The 16,357-nt window shown below is 41.5% G+C and overlaps 1 protein-coding gene across 1 annotated transcript; it reads left to right on the top strand.

The window, feature by feature from the left end:
* Window positions 1-355: 355 nt before the first annotated feature.
* pusl1 (pseudouridine synthase like 1) lies at window positions 356-16,356 on the top strand. The gene is made up of 9 exons (XM_044180172.1): window positions 356-888; window positions 1,025-1,107; window positions 1,187-1,247; window positions 3,368-3,555; window positions 7,192-7,341; window positions 10,955-11,125; window positions 15,078-15,132; window positions 15,310-15,472; window positions 16,207-16,356. The coding sequence occupies exons 1-9, from the start codon at window positions 871-873 to the stop codon at window positions 16,269-16,271; spliced, it is 954 nt and encodes a 317-aa protein (XP_044036107.1). The 5' UTR covers window positions 356-870; the 3' UTR covers window positions 16,272-16,356.
* The last annotated feature ends 1 nt before the right edge of the window (window position 16,357 follows it).

Genomic DNA, 16,357 nt, shown 5'->3' with positions numbered 1-16,357 from the left:
AGTCGAGCATCTGACACTTGAAAGAAAAAGCAGCTGACATTGTATATTTTGTATTAGCCTTCAGAACTTTCTGAAAAAAAATGTTGAGCTCTAAGATGAATTACCAGGCTAATTTATATTTATTATTTATATTTATAGAATAAGATTCATGTCATGCGTCTGTTTTTCTTTCTCTTTTCTTTTTTTCTTTGTCCTAATCCTCTTCCAGTGACGATGAGGCAGACCGCCTCATCGTCTGTTGCTCGTGTTGACTATCTTAATCCAGCTGTCAGCGGAACCATCTCCACTAAACTATATAGTCTCTGGTCTCAATGATGCTCAAGGCAGAGTGGAGGACGTCGACACACACCCCTCTGTGGATCATGACGCAATCAAAAAGGGACCGACAGGAATGCAGCCTGAAAAGAGTCCTTGACATCAAGAAGAAAACGTTGCGCCTGAAACTATGCATTCATGTTTACATGTGTGGTTAATTTGTAGTGACCATAGAAGTCGTGTATGCGTGCATACGTGCACAAAGCATGTTGTACAGGCAGCGCGTGATCAAACATGTTGCCAAAGATGGCCAGAAGCGAGATGTCCGCGTGTGGCTTAGCTTGTGTGTGCTGATTTTCATGTGTATTTGAGAGAATGCTTTTATGTTGGTATGTTGGTTCTTTTATCGAGTTAATATTAAGAACAAAATACTGACTACAGTGATAAACTAACCTGCTCTCATAATACTTCAACTGAGACGCTGCATCTGGGGTCTCTAATATTCTTCCGGACTACAAATCCAACTATGAGTCTGTTCGGAAATGTTGGTGTTGTCGCTCGCATTGCTGCGTTGCCTCTGCTGTAGTCTGTCGCATCTTTTCAGTCCCAAAGCACATGAGTGCTTCACCAGAGGTTTGTAAAAGTCGACCTTCACTAACTCCCAGTCCCCATGTTAAAGACGCAGTGTTTATGTCTTATGTTTTACCCATAAAAAAGGCTTTGTTTTGATGTAACCTTTCACTCTTGTAAACGCGAACAACATGATCAGGGAGTGTCAAAGACATTTGGAGAGACCATGCACAACTGGACACGTTATCTCATCTTCTTTCAATACATTGGGACAAAATACAGGTAGGTTATATTGCAGGATAAGTGGTTACACTGTAAGGTCTGTTATATATTTCTTATTTGATTATTGTCATTTCTGCAGCGGTGCAGTGAAAGTGCCTCCACATCAGCTGGTTAGGAAAGGAGTCCAGGACCACTTGGAGGTGAGTTAAATTAGTGTAATGTCGTATCCTCCAAAACATATTCCTTCTTTCCTTCCAACATCAGTTCTATTCCTGCAAACCAGAAAACAAGCGCGCGAGAGAGTCACAAAGAGCAATACACTCGCTTCATTATAATCATAAATGCATGGAGACAGGAAGGTTGTGCAACAGCTACCATGTCAAATGCTATATGTGAATTACACTAAGTTTCCAGTTTATTATGTACACCTAGCTAAAGCTAATGCAGTCTAATGCAACAGTCCTGCCATAAATCCTACCTTCTTGAAGGGTATAATGTTCAGTTTTTGTTGAGGTGTTGATTCAAGCATCAGGTCATTTTGGAGTCTGTAGTTTGTGCTGCTGTTGAATTGTATTGCGTTATACTGATGGGTATTATTTTTGTCCACCCCATTTATATCAGTGGCAGTAAGCTCTATAACAGAAGCACCTCTCTGTTTTGTTTAACAAACAAAACTTTTTTCCTCACTGGTTACAGCGATTATTCAGCTCATCAGTCTGCATGTTGGAGATCCTGTGAAATGAAGGACTGATTAACAAAATAGTTGAATTAGGAGTGTGAAAGAAGGGAACATGCACAAGTCAGTTAGAAGTATACTTAGTCACCACCAGTCTTGACAGCATAATATGATGCCTAATACCTTTTCAGTGGTACCTAATAGCCAAGGGCGCCCCTGTGGCCCAGCTGTCGACCGTTCCGGTTCACATCCGGCCGGGGAGCTTTGTTGTATGTCATTCCCCATCAGCTCTCTACTGTCTAATACTGTATTTCTAATAAATGCCGAAAAATGGCCAAAAATATACAGTGCATCCAGAAAGTATTCACAGCGCTTCACTTTTTCCACATTTTGTTATGTTACAGCCTTATTCCAAAATGGATTAAAGTCATTATTTTCCTCACAATTCTACAAACAATACCCCATAATGACAGTGTGAAAGAAGTTTGAAATCTTTGCAAATTTATTTTTAATAAAAAAATAATGAATAAAAATAAAAATCACATGTACATAAGTATTTACAGCCTTTGCTCAATACTTTGTTGAAGCACCTTTGGCACCAATTACAGCCTCAAGTCTTTTTGAGTATGATACTACAAGCTTGGCACACCTATTTGTGGGCAGTCGTTTCCCCCCCCCCATTCTTCTTTGCAGGACCTCTCAAGCTCCATCAGGTTGGATGGGGAGCGTCGGTGCACAGCCATTTTCAGATCTCTCCAGAGATGTTCATTCGGGTTCAAGTCTGGGCCACTCAAGGACATTCACAGAGTTGTCCCGTAGCCACTCCTTTGTTATCTTAGCTGTGTCTGTTGGAAGATGAACCGTTGCCTCAGTCTGAGGTCCAGAGCGCTCTGGAGCAGGTTTTCATCAAGAATGTCTCTGTACATTGCTGCATTCATCTTTCTCTCGATCCTGACTAGTCTTCCAGTTCCTGCCGCTGAAAAACATCCCCACAGCATGATGCTGCCACCACCATGCTTCACTGTAGGGATGGTATTGGCCAGGTGATGAGCCGTGCCTCCAGACATGATGCTTGCCATTCAGGCCAAAGAGTTCAATCTTTGTTTCATTAGACCAGAGAATTTTGTTTCTCATGGTCTGAGAGTCCTTCAGGTGCCTTTTGGCAAATTCCAGGCGAGCTGTCATGTGCCTTTTACTGAGGAGTGGCTTCCCTCTGGCCACTCTACCTCACAGGCCTGATTGGTGGAGTGTTGTAGAGATGGTTGTTCTTCTGGAAGGTTCTCCACTCTCCACAGAGAAATGGAAAATAATGACTTTAATCCATTTTGGAATAAGGCTGTAACATAACAAAATGTGGAAAAAGTGAAGTGCTGTGAATACTTTCCGGATGCACTGTATAATAAAAAAAGTACACACACACACACAGATAACACAGCAAAGAAGATCACAGACTTTCCTGTCACATCATGCTGATGTTTACAGCTTTGATATCCCTTTTTCTCTGTTCTGATGTAACTTGTCTGTCTGACTATTTGTGGTAAGCTATGACTGACTTCAGAAGTTCAAAAGTAATTCTTTCAAAAAAATGTTTTTACAATATAACAACCCACAGCTTTTCAGCTCTCTCTCTCTGTCTGTGTGCAGGATGCAATAAGGAGGCTGAGGCCGCTCAACCCAGTATCTTTGTCGGTCTCCAGCAGGACAGACACAGGTGTCCACGCCCTCTCTAACTCTGCCCACTTCGACCTCCAACGCAAGAATGATAAGCCGCCATTTACTGAAGACATTCTCGTCGAGGCCCTTAATTTCCACCTCAGGACAGAGCAAATCAGGTGGGTCAGGACTCTTCAGATGAGATTTCAAAAGTTCAGCAGTAGAGGTGAGCGGGGCATCTCCTCACGCAAGGGTTAAATGCACCACAGGGTCACGCACATTGTACATCTGGACACATTTCCCTGAAAATGTTTAGTGGTGAAGTTATTCTTATTTTCAGATTAATCCCAAGAACTTTTTCTCATCATTTAAGTCAACGCATTAAAGTTCTTATAACTCCATTAGTCTTGTTCTGCTACTGAGCTGCGTGTCTCAGTGTTACAATGAATCCTCTCATATTGAACAACACGTTCCTCTGTCGTGTGAGATAAAAAGGATTCTCTGAACATTTTGTTCATCAGGTTTTGAGCAAAAAGTACATACTATTGCTCTTCTCTGTAGTCTCGGGTAGAAACAGCCACCTGGATTCTCTCTGGGCTTATTTGTATAGCCGACTGAACCATTTCAGCAGCGGTCTCCATTTTTTGTGTCATGTGAATACATCAAGTCAGATGCTGATGTGTGTTTGCCACTCAGGGGAGTGGCCATGGTCACCTCTACATATGACATCACATACCAACCCTCTATCATCTCCTAAAATCATGCCATTATCAATATGAAGGAATTCTGTCAAACATATTTTATTTTGTCAAGTTTTCCCTCTTAATGCCTGAAAACAACACACTGCCCTGTAGACAAAATTGACTCAAGAGAATTGTACTGTAGAGAAACTTACAAACTTAAAGCACACAAAAACCAAAACATCCATACATTAATTCTCACAATGCAAGTATTGCCTGAGGAAATGCCTCCTGTAATAAATCCCAAACAACAGTAGAGTTCAGTAAAGTTCACCTGTTGAGTATTTAAAGAGCAGCATGAGCTGTATGTAAATATTTCAAATCCTGGTTGGTAGTGTCTGATCTTCTCCTTTTTTCCCCTCACTGTGCTTTTCTTCACCTCCTCGCTTTAATCCCTTCATTACACATCACTGCATTATTCAAAGCCACAGTCACTTTCTTATGACTGCTTTGGTTGAGACTGCTGTGATACTTTGTGATATTTAGTGAGCAGCTTTTCTGTCTGAGGGAGAGAAGAAGAGAAAAGAAGCAAAGAGACACAAACAGAGACGGACAAGGGAGAGAGACAGGATAGTGAGGGATGAAGGGAGTCAGTGAGAGAGGGTGAGGAAAAGGCAAAGTCAGAGTACCAAACAGATATTGACACAGTCTGAATTAAGATGGAGGAGTGAGAGTGTGAAACAGAACGAGCCATTTGGGAGAACAGAGGAGGAAGGAGAGGGAAGCTCCCAGCATCCCGCTAATCCCTAAACCTGCAGAGAGAAGGTTAGAAAGGATTATCCCTGCTCTGCTTTTTGGTCTATAGCATCCATTAATACACACACACACACACACACACACACGCTTCATAAAACAGAATTATTTAAGGGCTCTGAACTTCCTTATGTACACAGTGGCAAAAATATTCAACCACCAGTAATGTTCATACACACTCCCTGTGCTCAGATTGGATAGAAGTTTTCATCCTTGATCTGTCATGAAAACACTCTGTCCGATCCGGCACCCCAAACCGTCTTTTCACATCTAACTTGGAGGGAAGAGGTAACCAAAAAGAGTTTTTGTTACAGCAACAATCAGAATGTGGCTCCTGGCTCGTAGCTTTGGTCTGCTGCCTCCTGAGATAGTGTCAAAGCAGCATTTAAACATAGACTGCACACTGTAAAAAATATCTCTTTAGCCGGGGGTTCACTTGTCTTCTGCGGTGCCGTGAAAAAGGGCCTCAATTAGCCTAAAATGAACGGCCCTTTTCCCATAAGGGGAAGCTGCTGAGTTGTAAAGTGGTGCCAAACAATGCCCCAGTTCCCAAATGTTTGAGGCCCTGCTTTGTAAAATGCTTATGAAAATTTTATGTGTGTGTGTGTGTGTGTGTGTGTGTTTTGGGGCCAGGCAAAGGCTGTCACTTCACATTGGAGCAGGCGCTGAAGGCAGACGCAAGAGTTTCCTCTGCCACGTGTCACACCCAATCTCCTCCCCTGGAAACATAACCTAGTTTCTCTGACTGTGCGCTGGCTGCTGGCACACACACACACACACACACACGCACTGCTGTGTACAGAAAACGAGACGCATGTGCACATACATGTGTATGTTTGATCATCATTGTTCTCATAGCTCTATACACTCATACACGCGAACACGCCTTTGCCCCTTGTCACCTCCCGCTTTCTCTAACACACAACACTCACACACACTTGCATGAATGCATAATCTTTGTACAGGCACAGGCGTGTGTAGACGAACACTACAGGGTGCTGGCGTGGTTTGTGCAGTCTCAATCACAGTGGCACAGCTGGCTGCAGCTCTTTGTTCTTTCAGTTTACAGATGTAAGCATTAAAGATTCCCCACTTGTCACTGTATTATTACTGTACAATACATCTCTGCCTTACTGGAGAGAAACAGTGTGGAATTTTACTTTCATTATCAGCGGTGAACATATGAAGAATGATAATGAAACCAGCCATTAAAAGAGTCGTTTTGTGTTATGTTGCTCATTGGACGATTTAAAAAGAAACTGCTGCAACAGCAACGACCCTGATCCCCCTCTCCCTCACCTGGGAGCCCAGACGTTATGTAACCTATTTTTTGTTTAGATTTAAGCTTTAAATTTGTGCATACTATAATTACAAGGACTGGGGTATGTTTTATTTATTGTTATTTGGAATTTAGATTCACTCTGTACCTATATACCTTTTTACATTTTAATATTTTCATGCGCTATAGTTTCCATTTGTGAGGCTTTTGACTGATTGGTGAGAGTCCAAACATGCTGCAAAACAAGTTTTCTTTCATTTGAACAGCAAGTGTGAGAGCAGATAGTTTAAATAACTGATTTTTTTATTTTAATTTGATTGGAAGAAAAAAAATGAATTGTGTTGCAAAGACGGAATGGTTTCCCATATGCCATTTAACATATTAGAAATAGTAGATTTTCATAATATCTGCCAGTAAATGATTTAACATTTTTAAAAAGTTTAAGATGTTTATGTTGATTGCTGTAGCACCAGCCATGAAGAATTCTCACTCAGTCACTTACGCTCAATTATCACAAGAGTTTGAACAGTTTGAAGTTAACAGCTTTGTAGGACTTTGATCAGAAATGCCATTACATTCTTCAGTCTACTTTAATGTGTCACACACACTCATTAATTGATCCACACTGGTTGATTTAATCACTAAAGGAAATTTTGTCTGACTGCGTTAGTTATTACATGATCCGTCCCTGCCTGTGTGTGCACAGATAACAGGAAGTGTCCTGTGTTAGCTGGGCCACTGCTGGAGTCGCATCAAAGAGCTGCAGCCTCTTGAGTCTGTTGTGATGCTAACTGTGTGAGCATAAGTGCTTAACTCCTTAGGGTTTTTGGCATCTGTGTCTGGGGACTGCTTCAATCTGAGGAAGAAATGAAGCACGTCAGTTATTTCAGTTTTTGTCTAAACATCCACCAGAATTCTACTGTTTGGTATTATTTTCTGTCATTTTTGAAGAAGTTACTGCACATTCATGATGTCAGACATACAGTAGAGCTTTCCAGCTTTTCAGGCCTGACTCTCAAACTGCTCTTTTGTCACTCTGTCAGGATCATCCGTGCCCACCGCGTGCCTGATCATTTCCATGCCCGTTTCCGTGCCCAGTCTCGGACCTACGTCTACCGGATAGCCCTGGGAATCTCCCACCACTCTCTGCTTCCCCTCACAGACCGCGATCTCTGCTGGCACCTCCGCAACACGTGAGTTATCCCACTTTACACACCGCCCCCTCCTTCATTTAACTCATCTGTCTTTTTCATCCTTCATCCTTGCATGCATGATGATTTCCCTTAAAAAAAAAAAAAGAAAAGAAAATCGAGCTCAGACTCTAGCTCAAATCTAACAAGTAGGTCCAGACACACCCTCAATAAGCTCACGCCAAGCCTTGCAGAAACAGCAGCACGTTAAACACATGAATAATCCACACGTGCCATGCCAGAACTGCAAATTAAGGCCAGTCAAACAAAGTGTTTTATCTGAGCTGACATCCCAAAAAACAAACAAAGGAGCAGGAGGGAGAGAGAGGAGACGGGGATAAGGATGGACAGAGTACAGAAAGAGAGAAAGAAATGGATGAAATGGCGAGTGCTTCATAGCTTAGACGATGCTCTTGTAGCTGTGATTGGAAGGAGGGAGCGTGAGGAAACACATTTCAGAGAGCGTACGTATGAGCATTTGTCTGCTCTTCTCTCTTCACTTTTTTGGGGGAAAAGTAGGGCAAGATAAGCTGCGGGCTTATACACATGCAGAACAACACCCACGCACAGTACCCTGACTGTGTTTTTTTTTTTTTTTACTCTCTCTTTCCCTCTCCCACCCTTCTCCTTCTCCTTCTCTCCACTACACTTTTTTCTCCCCCCTTTCTATTTCTCCTTCCCTCCCTTGTTTCTCTGTCCTTCGTTTTCCCTTCCCTCATTTTCAGCATCCATCTTGTCCTTCCACCCCTGAGCGTCTCTGCCTCAGCAGCCTCTCTCTCGTTCTCTCTCTGATCTGCCTCTCCCTCGTCGTCACACCCCCCATCTCTCCCACTGCAAAAAATATTCTTCTCCACTGTTCATTTTAATATTGAATTTGGTCTTGAAATCTTGCGTTTCTTAGAATAAGTGAAATAATCAATTTATCTCTTTACTGTTTTGAAATCCAGTGATCATGTTGCAGCAGAGTTTTTGAAATTATTGAAAGATGATGATTTAAGTAATCTCTTCATATTTTCTCTATTTTTTTCTTCAGAATTTATATTCATATCAGGTATTCAAACATAACAGAAATATAAACATTTCTTGGAATATTGCCAGCGTTTGAAAAACTATAACCAACAATTGACCCCACAGAGCTCATTATCTCCATGAGGGCTGCAACTTTTACTTGTTTTTTCCCGATGAATTGTTTAGTCTATAAAATGTCAGAAAATAGTTTTAAAAAAATGTTTCTCCAATTTTCCCAAAGCCCAAGGCAGTAACCTTGAATTGCTTGTTTTGTCTGACCAACACCCGAAAACCTCAAGATATTAAATTTAGGTGATTAACAAAGAAAAACAGCAAGTGCTCACATTTACTGGAAGAAATTGGAACCAGAGAACATTTGGCATTTTTGCTTGATAATTGACTTAAACCTTTCATTTAACGACTCATCAATTAATCGACCGTTTCAGCTCTGATCTCCACAAATGAATAGATAAAATAACAATAATTATAGTGAGAGGATGCCCGAGGAATGGAGGAGAAGTGTACTGGTGCCAATTTTTAAGAACAAGGGAGACGTGCAGAGCTGTGGCAACTACAGAGGAATAAAGCTGATGAGCCATACAATGAAGTTGTGGGAAAGAGTAGTGGAAGCTAGGCTAAGGGCAGAGGTGAGCATTTGTGAGCAGCAATATGGTTTCATGCCTAGAAAGAGTACAACAGATGCAGTATTTGCTTTGAGGATGCTGATGGAGAAGTACAGAGAAGGTCATAAGGAGTTGCATTGTGTCTTCGTAGATTTAGAGAAAGCGTATGACAGGGTGCCGAGAGGAGCTGTGGTATTGTATGAGGAAGTCTGGAGTGGCAGAGAAGTATGTTAGAGTGGTGCAGGACATGTATGAGAGCTGTAAGACCGTGGTGAGGTGTGCTGTAGGTCTGACAGAGGAGTTCAAGGTGGAGGTGGGTCTGCATCAAGGATCGGCTCTGAGCCCCTTCTTGTTTGCTCTGGTGATGGACAGGCTGACAGATGAGGTTAGACAGGAATCTCCATGGACTATGATGTTTGCGGATGACATTGTGATTTGTAGTGAGAGCAGGTGGAGGAAAATCTAGAGAGATGGAGGTCTGCTCTGGAAAACAGAGGAATGAAGCTTAGCTGCAGTAAGACAGAATACATGTGTGTCAATGAGAGGGACCCAGGTGGAACGGTGAGGTTACAGGGAGCAGAGGTGAAGAAGGTGCAGGACTTTAAGTACTTAGGGTCAACGGTTCAGAGCAGTGGAGACTGTGGAAAAGAGGTGAAGAGGCGAGTGCAAGCAGGTTGGAACGGGTGGAGAAAAGTGTCAGGTGTGTTGTGTGATAAAAGTGTAGCAAGAATGACAGGAAAGGTGTTCAAGACAGTGGTGAGACCAGCGATGTTGTACAGCTTAGAGACAGTGGCACTGAAGAAAAGACAAGAGGCAGAGCTGGAGGTAGCAGAGCTTAAGATGTTGAGGTTCTCTTTGGGAGTGACGAGGATGGACAGGATCAGGAATGAGTACATCAGAGGCACAGCTCATGTTAGATGTTTCGGAGATAAAGTCAGAGAGGCCAGATTGAGGTGGTTTGGACATGTTCAGAGGAGAGACTGTGAATATATTGGTAGAAGGATGCTGAGGCTGGAGCTGCCAGGCAGGAGGTCTAGAGGAAGACCAAAGAGGAGATTTATGGATGTAGTGAGAGAGGACATGAAGTTAATTGGTGTGAGTGAAGAGGATGCAGAGGACAGGGTTAGATGGAGGCACATGATTCGCTGTGGCGACCCCTCAAAGGGAACAGCCGAAAGGAAAAGAAGAAGAAGATAAAAAAAACTATGTAAAATAGAGATAGACATAAATTAGTCAATTAAAAGCAAAACCAGACTATGACCATGCTAGTGGCTCTGTGAGGCTGTATTACAGTGGTGCTTTGCAAATGTAAATACTAACAATGCTAACGCATGCTAACATGCTGATGTTTAGCAGGTATAATGTTTACCATGTTCACCATCTTAGTTTAGTGTCTTAGCATGCTAACAGTTGCTAATTAGTGCTAAACACAAAGTACAGCTGGGGCTGCTGGGAAAGTCATTAGTTTTGTAGGTAACACAACAAATAAGCTGTTGTCATTTCAGCGCTCCACCGCATCTTCATTCATGACACTCATGTTCAAGATTTTAAGTAGTAAGTCACTCAGCGCACTCCTCCATTTCCCTGCCCGCTGTATCTCTCCCTCTCTCTCGCACTCTGTCAGATCATATTCAGGCAGTGACAAGCACAAGTCTGTAGAGAATCTGAGCACCGGGCCCTAAGCACCAATGAGCTGGTCGTTGACATGCTCTTTTCTCTCACCTGGCATTCATGTTATATAAGTCAACCAATAAATGATGCTACTTTGAAAGCAGGAACACGGAGGCCTGAAAACCCGTTGTACTTAATGTGTACACCACAACCCAGCTGCTTGACCTCGTTGCAATATCACAATGAGCCTGCAAAAGTTGATTTTAAGAGGTCTGTTGACCTCAGCTGCCTGTTCTTAACGCCCGTAGCAAATGTATTGTTTTTCATGATCACATAATTAAAGGAAAATGTCTCTTGTTTCTGTCTCTCATCAGGGAGTTGGATGTGGGAGCCATGTGCGAGGCCGCCGCCCTGCTGGTAGGGACTCACGACTTCAGCAGCTTCAGGGCAGTCAACTCCGACATGCCTTTTAAAAACCCTGTGAAGACGCTGGATGTGGCCAACGTACAGCCAGGAAGCTCCTTCGTACAGGCACACTTCGACAGGTAGGACATATATATTGAGTTAGTCTAATCACATTGGCTACCAGCAGTCTGCACATATGCCAAGTTAAATCATTGTATTGATGTAAGGTGTCACGTTGAAGCCACATTCATTTTTTGGACCACTTCGGGTTAGTGCAACAAACTGTAAACACAATCTTAACATATTTTTGCCTCATTAAGATGTTAATGTGAACATGTTAGCAAACAGTTGCTTATTTACACATCCAGCAGACATAGAGCAACATTAGAATCCATTTGAAGTCCAATATTCACACTTCTTTTAGTTCTGTTTTGGTCTTCACCAACTCCTGAGGGAAACTGGCTCTTTATTTAGCTGCTAAATGTTCCACTATGTTCACCAGCTAGTCGCTAACTTTGCCTGTCTGCTGTTTGGTGCTGCAGGTAGCGTGGAGTGGGCTTAGAGCTTTTTCACTGAAAACAGCTGCCTGTTGCGGAAGTAGATAATGCTGATGACAGTGGTGAGAGTGAACCAAAAGTCCTTTTATCATTGTTAATATGAAATATTGATTAGTGCAGCTTTAAGATGATACTGAGAATATTTAAGAAAGCTTCACAATTTCAAAATGTTATTTGTTTAACATTTGACATTTTGGGAAACACTTTTATTTGCTTTTTTTATTTGCATGTTTATATGCTAAATATGGAGCTGGAGCCAGCAGCCAGGTAGCTTAGCACAAAGACTGGAAACAGCTAGCCTGGTTCTGTCCAACGCTTATAAAATCCACCTACCAGCACCCCTAAAGTGCACTAATTAACACGTTCTCTGGCTTTTTCCTTGTTTCCAGTCTTTATTCTAAGCTAATCTAACCGTCTGAGGCTGTACCTTCATATTAAATGGTCAGATATGACAGTGGTCAACCTTTGGCAAGAAAGCGAATAAACGTATATCCCCAAATGTAATAACAATAAAAATAATATAATAATAAAACTTTATTTATAGAGCACTTATCAAAAAGTGCAAAGTGCTTCACAACAAGAGAAATAAAATGCCACAGTGAATGATGAAATATAAAGAAATAAAATACACAAAACACAAAAAACTATTCCTTTAAAAAAAAAGAAAAAAAAAAGGCGCATGGCACGTTCTAAAGACTCGCCTGCTCCTGTGGAGACTTTGGTTCAGTTCCGGGGCAGCAGTAACTCCAGCTTGTTTGTGCGTTTCAACATACACAATTGGTTGAGTTTGCACGTGGGAAACCTTTTATGGTTTACTTTTATGGTTTCTCTGCGTGGCTCTAGTGACTCATACTGGTTGGATCGGATGAAATCTAGGGGGACATCTAGGAGGCTAGCATGAACCTCTGAGCCCATTGTGACCTCCCAGTAAAGCTTATCGCTAGCAGGTGAAAAGCGGCAGGCTGTCACAGCGATAGCACATGGCTTTCTGCAGCCTCCTCAGTAACACAGTGGAGTTAGCAGTAACACAGTGACAGGGGAACCGATTATTCCAAATTGGAGAAAAAAGCCAACGGAAATAAAGAAATTATGCATGTGGTTTTCAACCCCCAAAAAGATAAATCTTGTGTTTCTCAATCTTGCATCAGCTGATGCTCAAGAAATTGGCCAACGTTTTGAATCATTTACAGTCACTCCACTCAGCCAACTCTGCATGTACAGCCTAGAAAATTTCCCTTTCAAGCTTCAGTCAGACTCAGTGGTGTGTTTGATGTGATATTTAGGTGAATCACAGGTCAGACAGACTCAAAACTAATCTTTTCCAAATGAAATGTTAAGGGAACTGAATCATATCCAGTTCAGAACAGCCTGTCCATTCACTAAAAATATAAATATCACTGCAAAATAAGAAACAAAAGGTGCATCATAGGAAGTACTGCTTACTATTGTAGGACAACTGATTCACAGTGTTTCTATTTGTGTTAATTAATGTGTGTGTGTGATTGTATGTCATGGGTGGGGGGGCATGTGGGCTTTGGGAGATTACACATCCATGGGGGTCACTCTGCATGCCAAATACCACTTTCATTGGCATTAATTATTTGCCCTGAAAATATGGTGCACAATATGGACATGGGCAGACTGTTAGCAGTTCTCAGAGTAAATGTCACATAGTCCCTTAACCCCAACGCACGTGGTGCATTAACAAGCTGTGAGCATCAGGGTTACAGATCTGTAACATAGTGCATTTGCACTAAAGTGTTCATGGTTGCATTTTCACCAGACTACTCTTTTCCCTCTTATATTCTCTACGGAATTCCCATGAATGGCCCAATGTGGGCTAACTTTAGTCTCAGTCAGGTTTTGGTCGTATACGTAGAATGCCTACAGTTGAGCTGTGTGTTTATTTTCATGAGTGTCACTATTCTAGTAACGGTGATAAAACGAGAAGAAATGTGAGGTCGAGTTCTCTGATCTCTGCTCGACATGTGATGTGTGCGATATTGTTCCCCCCAGAAATGGTTTTTGTTATACGTAAGTGAACAGTGCTCCATTTCAGAGCTTTGTGTTGGCCATACTGCACATTAGCTGTAAGAGTGTGTTCACTTCTGGCTGGGATTCATTGTAAATTGAATCTGCTGGTGCCGTTTCCAATTTGAATAAAATCTTACATACATGCTTTGCGCTTTATTACACACTAAACACCCTTCTCCTTTGAATGTCTTTCTTTCTTCTGCATTTTTTTAAGCCATGCTAGCATTGTGACTCTAGTGATGGCAATGTCGATCTGTTGTTCGGTCCACCACTTTGGTCAAGACTGAAGTATCTCAACAACTTTCAGACATTTGTGGTTCTGTGAGGATGAATCCTACTGACTTTAGTGATCCCCTGACTTTTCCTCTAGCACCATCATGATACCTTTTGTGTAAGAAAAAATACAGTGTGTCACACAGTCTATGCTCTTGAGCTTGCTTTTATCATTATCTTTGTCGTTACCATGTCAAGCAATTTGTCAGAGGAGACGCACACACTGATGCTGTGTCTCACATTGACTGTGCAATGTGAGACACAGCCTTCATCTGTCCATGTGAAGATACTGTCCCTCACCAGAGTCCATGAGCTAACAGCCCAGCTGTATAAATGTGTCTCTGCACTTCTTACATGTCAAATGTAATCGGACAGCAAGCGCTGAGTCAAATTTGCATTTGACCCAATTCTTCCCATGTGCCTGTTTGCTCAGTTCACTCTTTCCTCCCCAAAATACAAAGTCAGTCAGTTTTTTGGGGAAAAGGCTGCTGTGACTTAAATGTTGAAACTACAAACATCAGTAAAAGAGAAAAACTGAGTGTCAAATTGCAAAAGGAACAGATTCATATTGTTTATGGCATTACACATAATCCTGTTGGGCCTAATCTGCATTGGCGTATTCAGCATGTGACATTTAAACAAATCTCTATCTGATGTCTGGCATGAGCATGAATGTCACATCAGCCTCCAACTCTGTCCACACAGTGGGAGAAAGCATTGAAATATCCAACAAAAGAGGGATAAAGGAGAGATGTGTCTTAACATATAATAGACATGAGACAGCAGCATTTTTTGGGTTGCAAAATAATTCACTTTCATAACATCGTTCGGTTTGGTGAAATACATTTTTAAAGAAATATTTAGATTTGTTGTCATTTGTTTTCAGTAGGTGTCATTTTGATCTACACTCCTCCTATGTAGTTGTCCTTATGTGACTGAGTAATGCAATAGTACATCTGACAACCATTCAAGATATTGTTTTGCTTCTGAAATGACACTTTAACCCCCTGTGGCAATATTTAACCATTCTTTAGTATTGCACTTTCAGTCAGTGACAGCCAAGTAGACTGTCATGCTGTTATAATTGTAACGTTTCGTGGGAAGCATTTGTGCACCTTTTGCATCAATACGCAGACAACACAAAGAAATAAACAGCTGTGACATTTAATGACTGTGTATTTTTATATTGTTCACACATTTGTGCAAATTTAACTCTACTTTTTTCCAGAGAGATACAATTCTGGGAGCTGACTTTTACAAGCAGATCTTTTCTCTATAAGCAGGTTTGTTCCTCTTATTGTCCTCAGTTACTTTTAAATCTGTAAATGTGTGTATGTGTTGCTGTTCATTGTAAGTAGGTAGCGCCATCTGCTGGTGACGATTGGAAATAAATAAGGGTCATTCAGCTTAAAGGGACCATAAAACATGTCCAAGATAAAGGCTTTGGTCCTATGCTCTAGGTGCGGAGGATGACAGGGGCCCTGGTGGCGGTAGGCCAGGGGCGGCTCTCGGTGCCCCAGCTGAAGGACATATTGGAGGCTCGGGACTCTCTGGCCTACCCACAGGGCCTGGCTGCTCCGGCCCATGGCCTCTTCCTCACCAGGGTGGACTACAGAGAGTCAGGTGAGGACGCTGAATTAAAACAACTCCAATGGGAAGAAGTCAGACTAAATCTAATTCAGAAAAAGCACAACAATTCAGACATCTGTTAATAATGTTGAAAAATGGCTGTCAAAATGGTTTGAATATATATGGATACAAGACCATACAAAGATTGCCTTAACCAGTGAAGTGATTACTGCTAATGGAACTACAGTTCCCAGTAACCATGTTAAATATCACACATCATACTGCATCATATCATAAATCTGGCTGTTATAAATCAAAATATTTGCCCTTTACTAGTTAAATGGTAAATGTAGCAAGGTCGAAGGGAATCATTGATTACTCATAGCTGTTTTCCACACAAGCCCTGCCATAAATACCATGCTTGTGAACAGGGCTGCAACTACTGTTTTCATGATCAATTAATCTGTTTGGTTTTTTTGTTGATAAATTAAATATTCATTTGAGCTATAAAATGTCAGAAAATAGGAAAAGATCAGTTTTCTAGAGCCCAAGGGGATGCCTTCAAATGAATCGTCTTTTCAAACTAACAGTCCAAAACCCAAATATAGTCAGTTTATAAAAATATCAAACAGAAAAGGCAGCAAATCATCACTTTTGAGAAATTTTTGGAACATTTGCTGAAAAAAAAGACTGAAATGAGGCTGTTTATTGCGTTATGTCAGAGTGAGTCCTTCATGTGTAACTCTTTCTGTAGTTTCAGATTTATTACCTCTTCTTTGCCTCCACAGACCTGCAGCTTCCACAACAGACATCAGAGGAGCAATTTCTCTCTGGTGGAAACTCGGAGGAGTAATTCTGCTTCATTCAGTCATGTTGATAAACTGTATTTCCATACTACTATATGCAATGATTGTAATAAAGTTTTGTATTTATATGTAT

The sequence above is a fragment of the Siniperca chuatsi genome, linkage group LG2, assembly GCF_020085105.1.
Source record: "Siniperca chuatsi isolate FFG_IHB_CAS linkage group LG2, ASM2008510v1, whole genome shotgun sequence".
NCBI classification, from domain to species: domain Eukaryota; kingdom Metazoa; phylum Chordata; class Actinopteri; order Centrarchiformes; family Sinipercidae; genus Siniperca; species Siniperca chuatsi.
The sequence above is the reverse complement of the archived record's forward strand: the minus strand, read 5'-3'. Positions and strand labels throughout refer to the sequence as shown.

Excerpts from the sequence above, each read along its gene's own strand:
- pusl1 (XM_044180172.1), top strand. Across the intron at positions 1,108-1,186 it reads TACATTGGGACAAAATACAG|CGGTGCAGTGAAAGTGCCTC; the intron begins GTAGGTTATATT and ends TCATTTCTGCAG. Across the intron at positions 15,133-15,309 it reads GATCTTTTCTCTATAAGCAG|GTGCGGAGGATGACAGGGGC; the intron begins GTTTGTTCCTCT and ends CCTATGCTCTAG.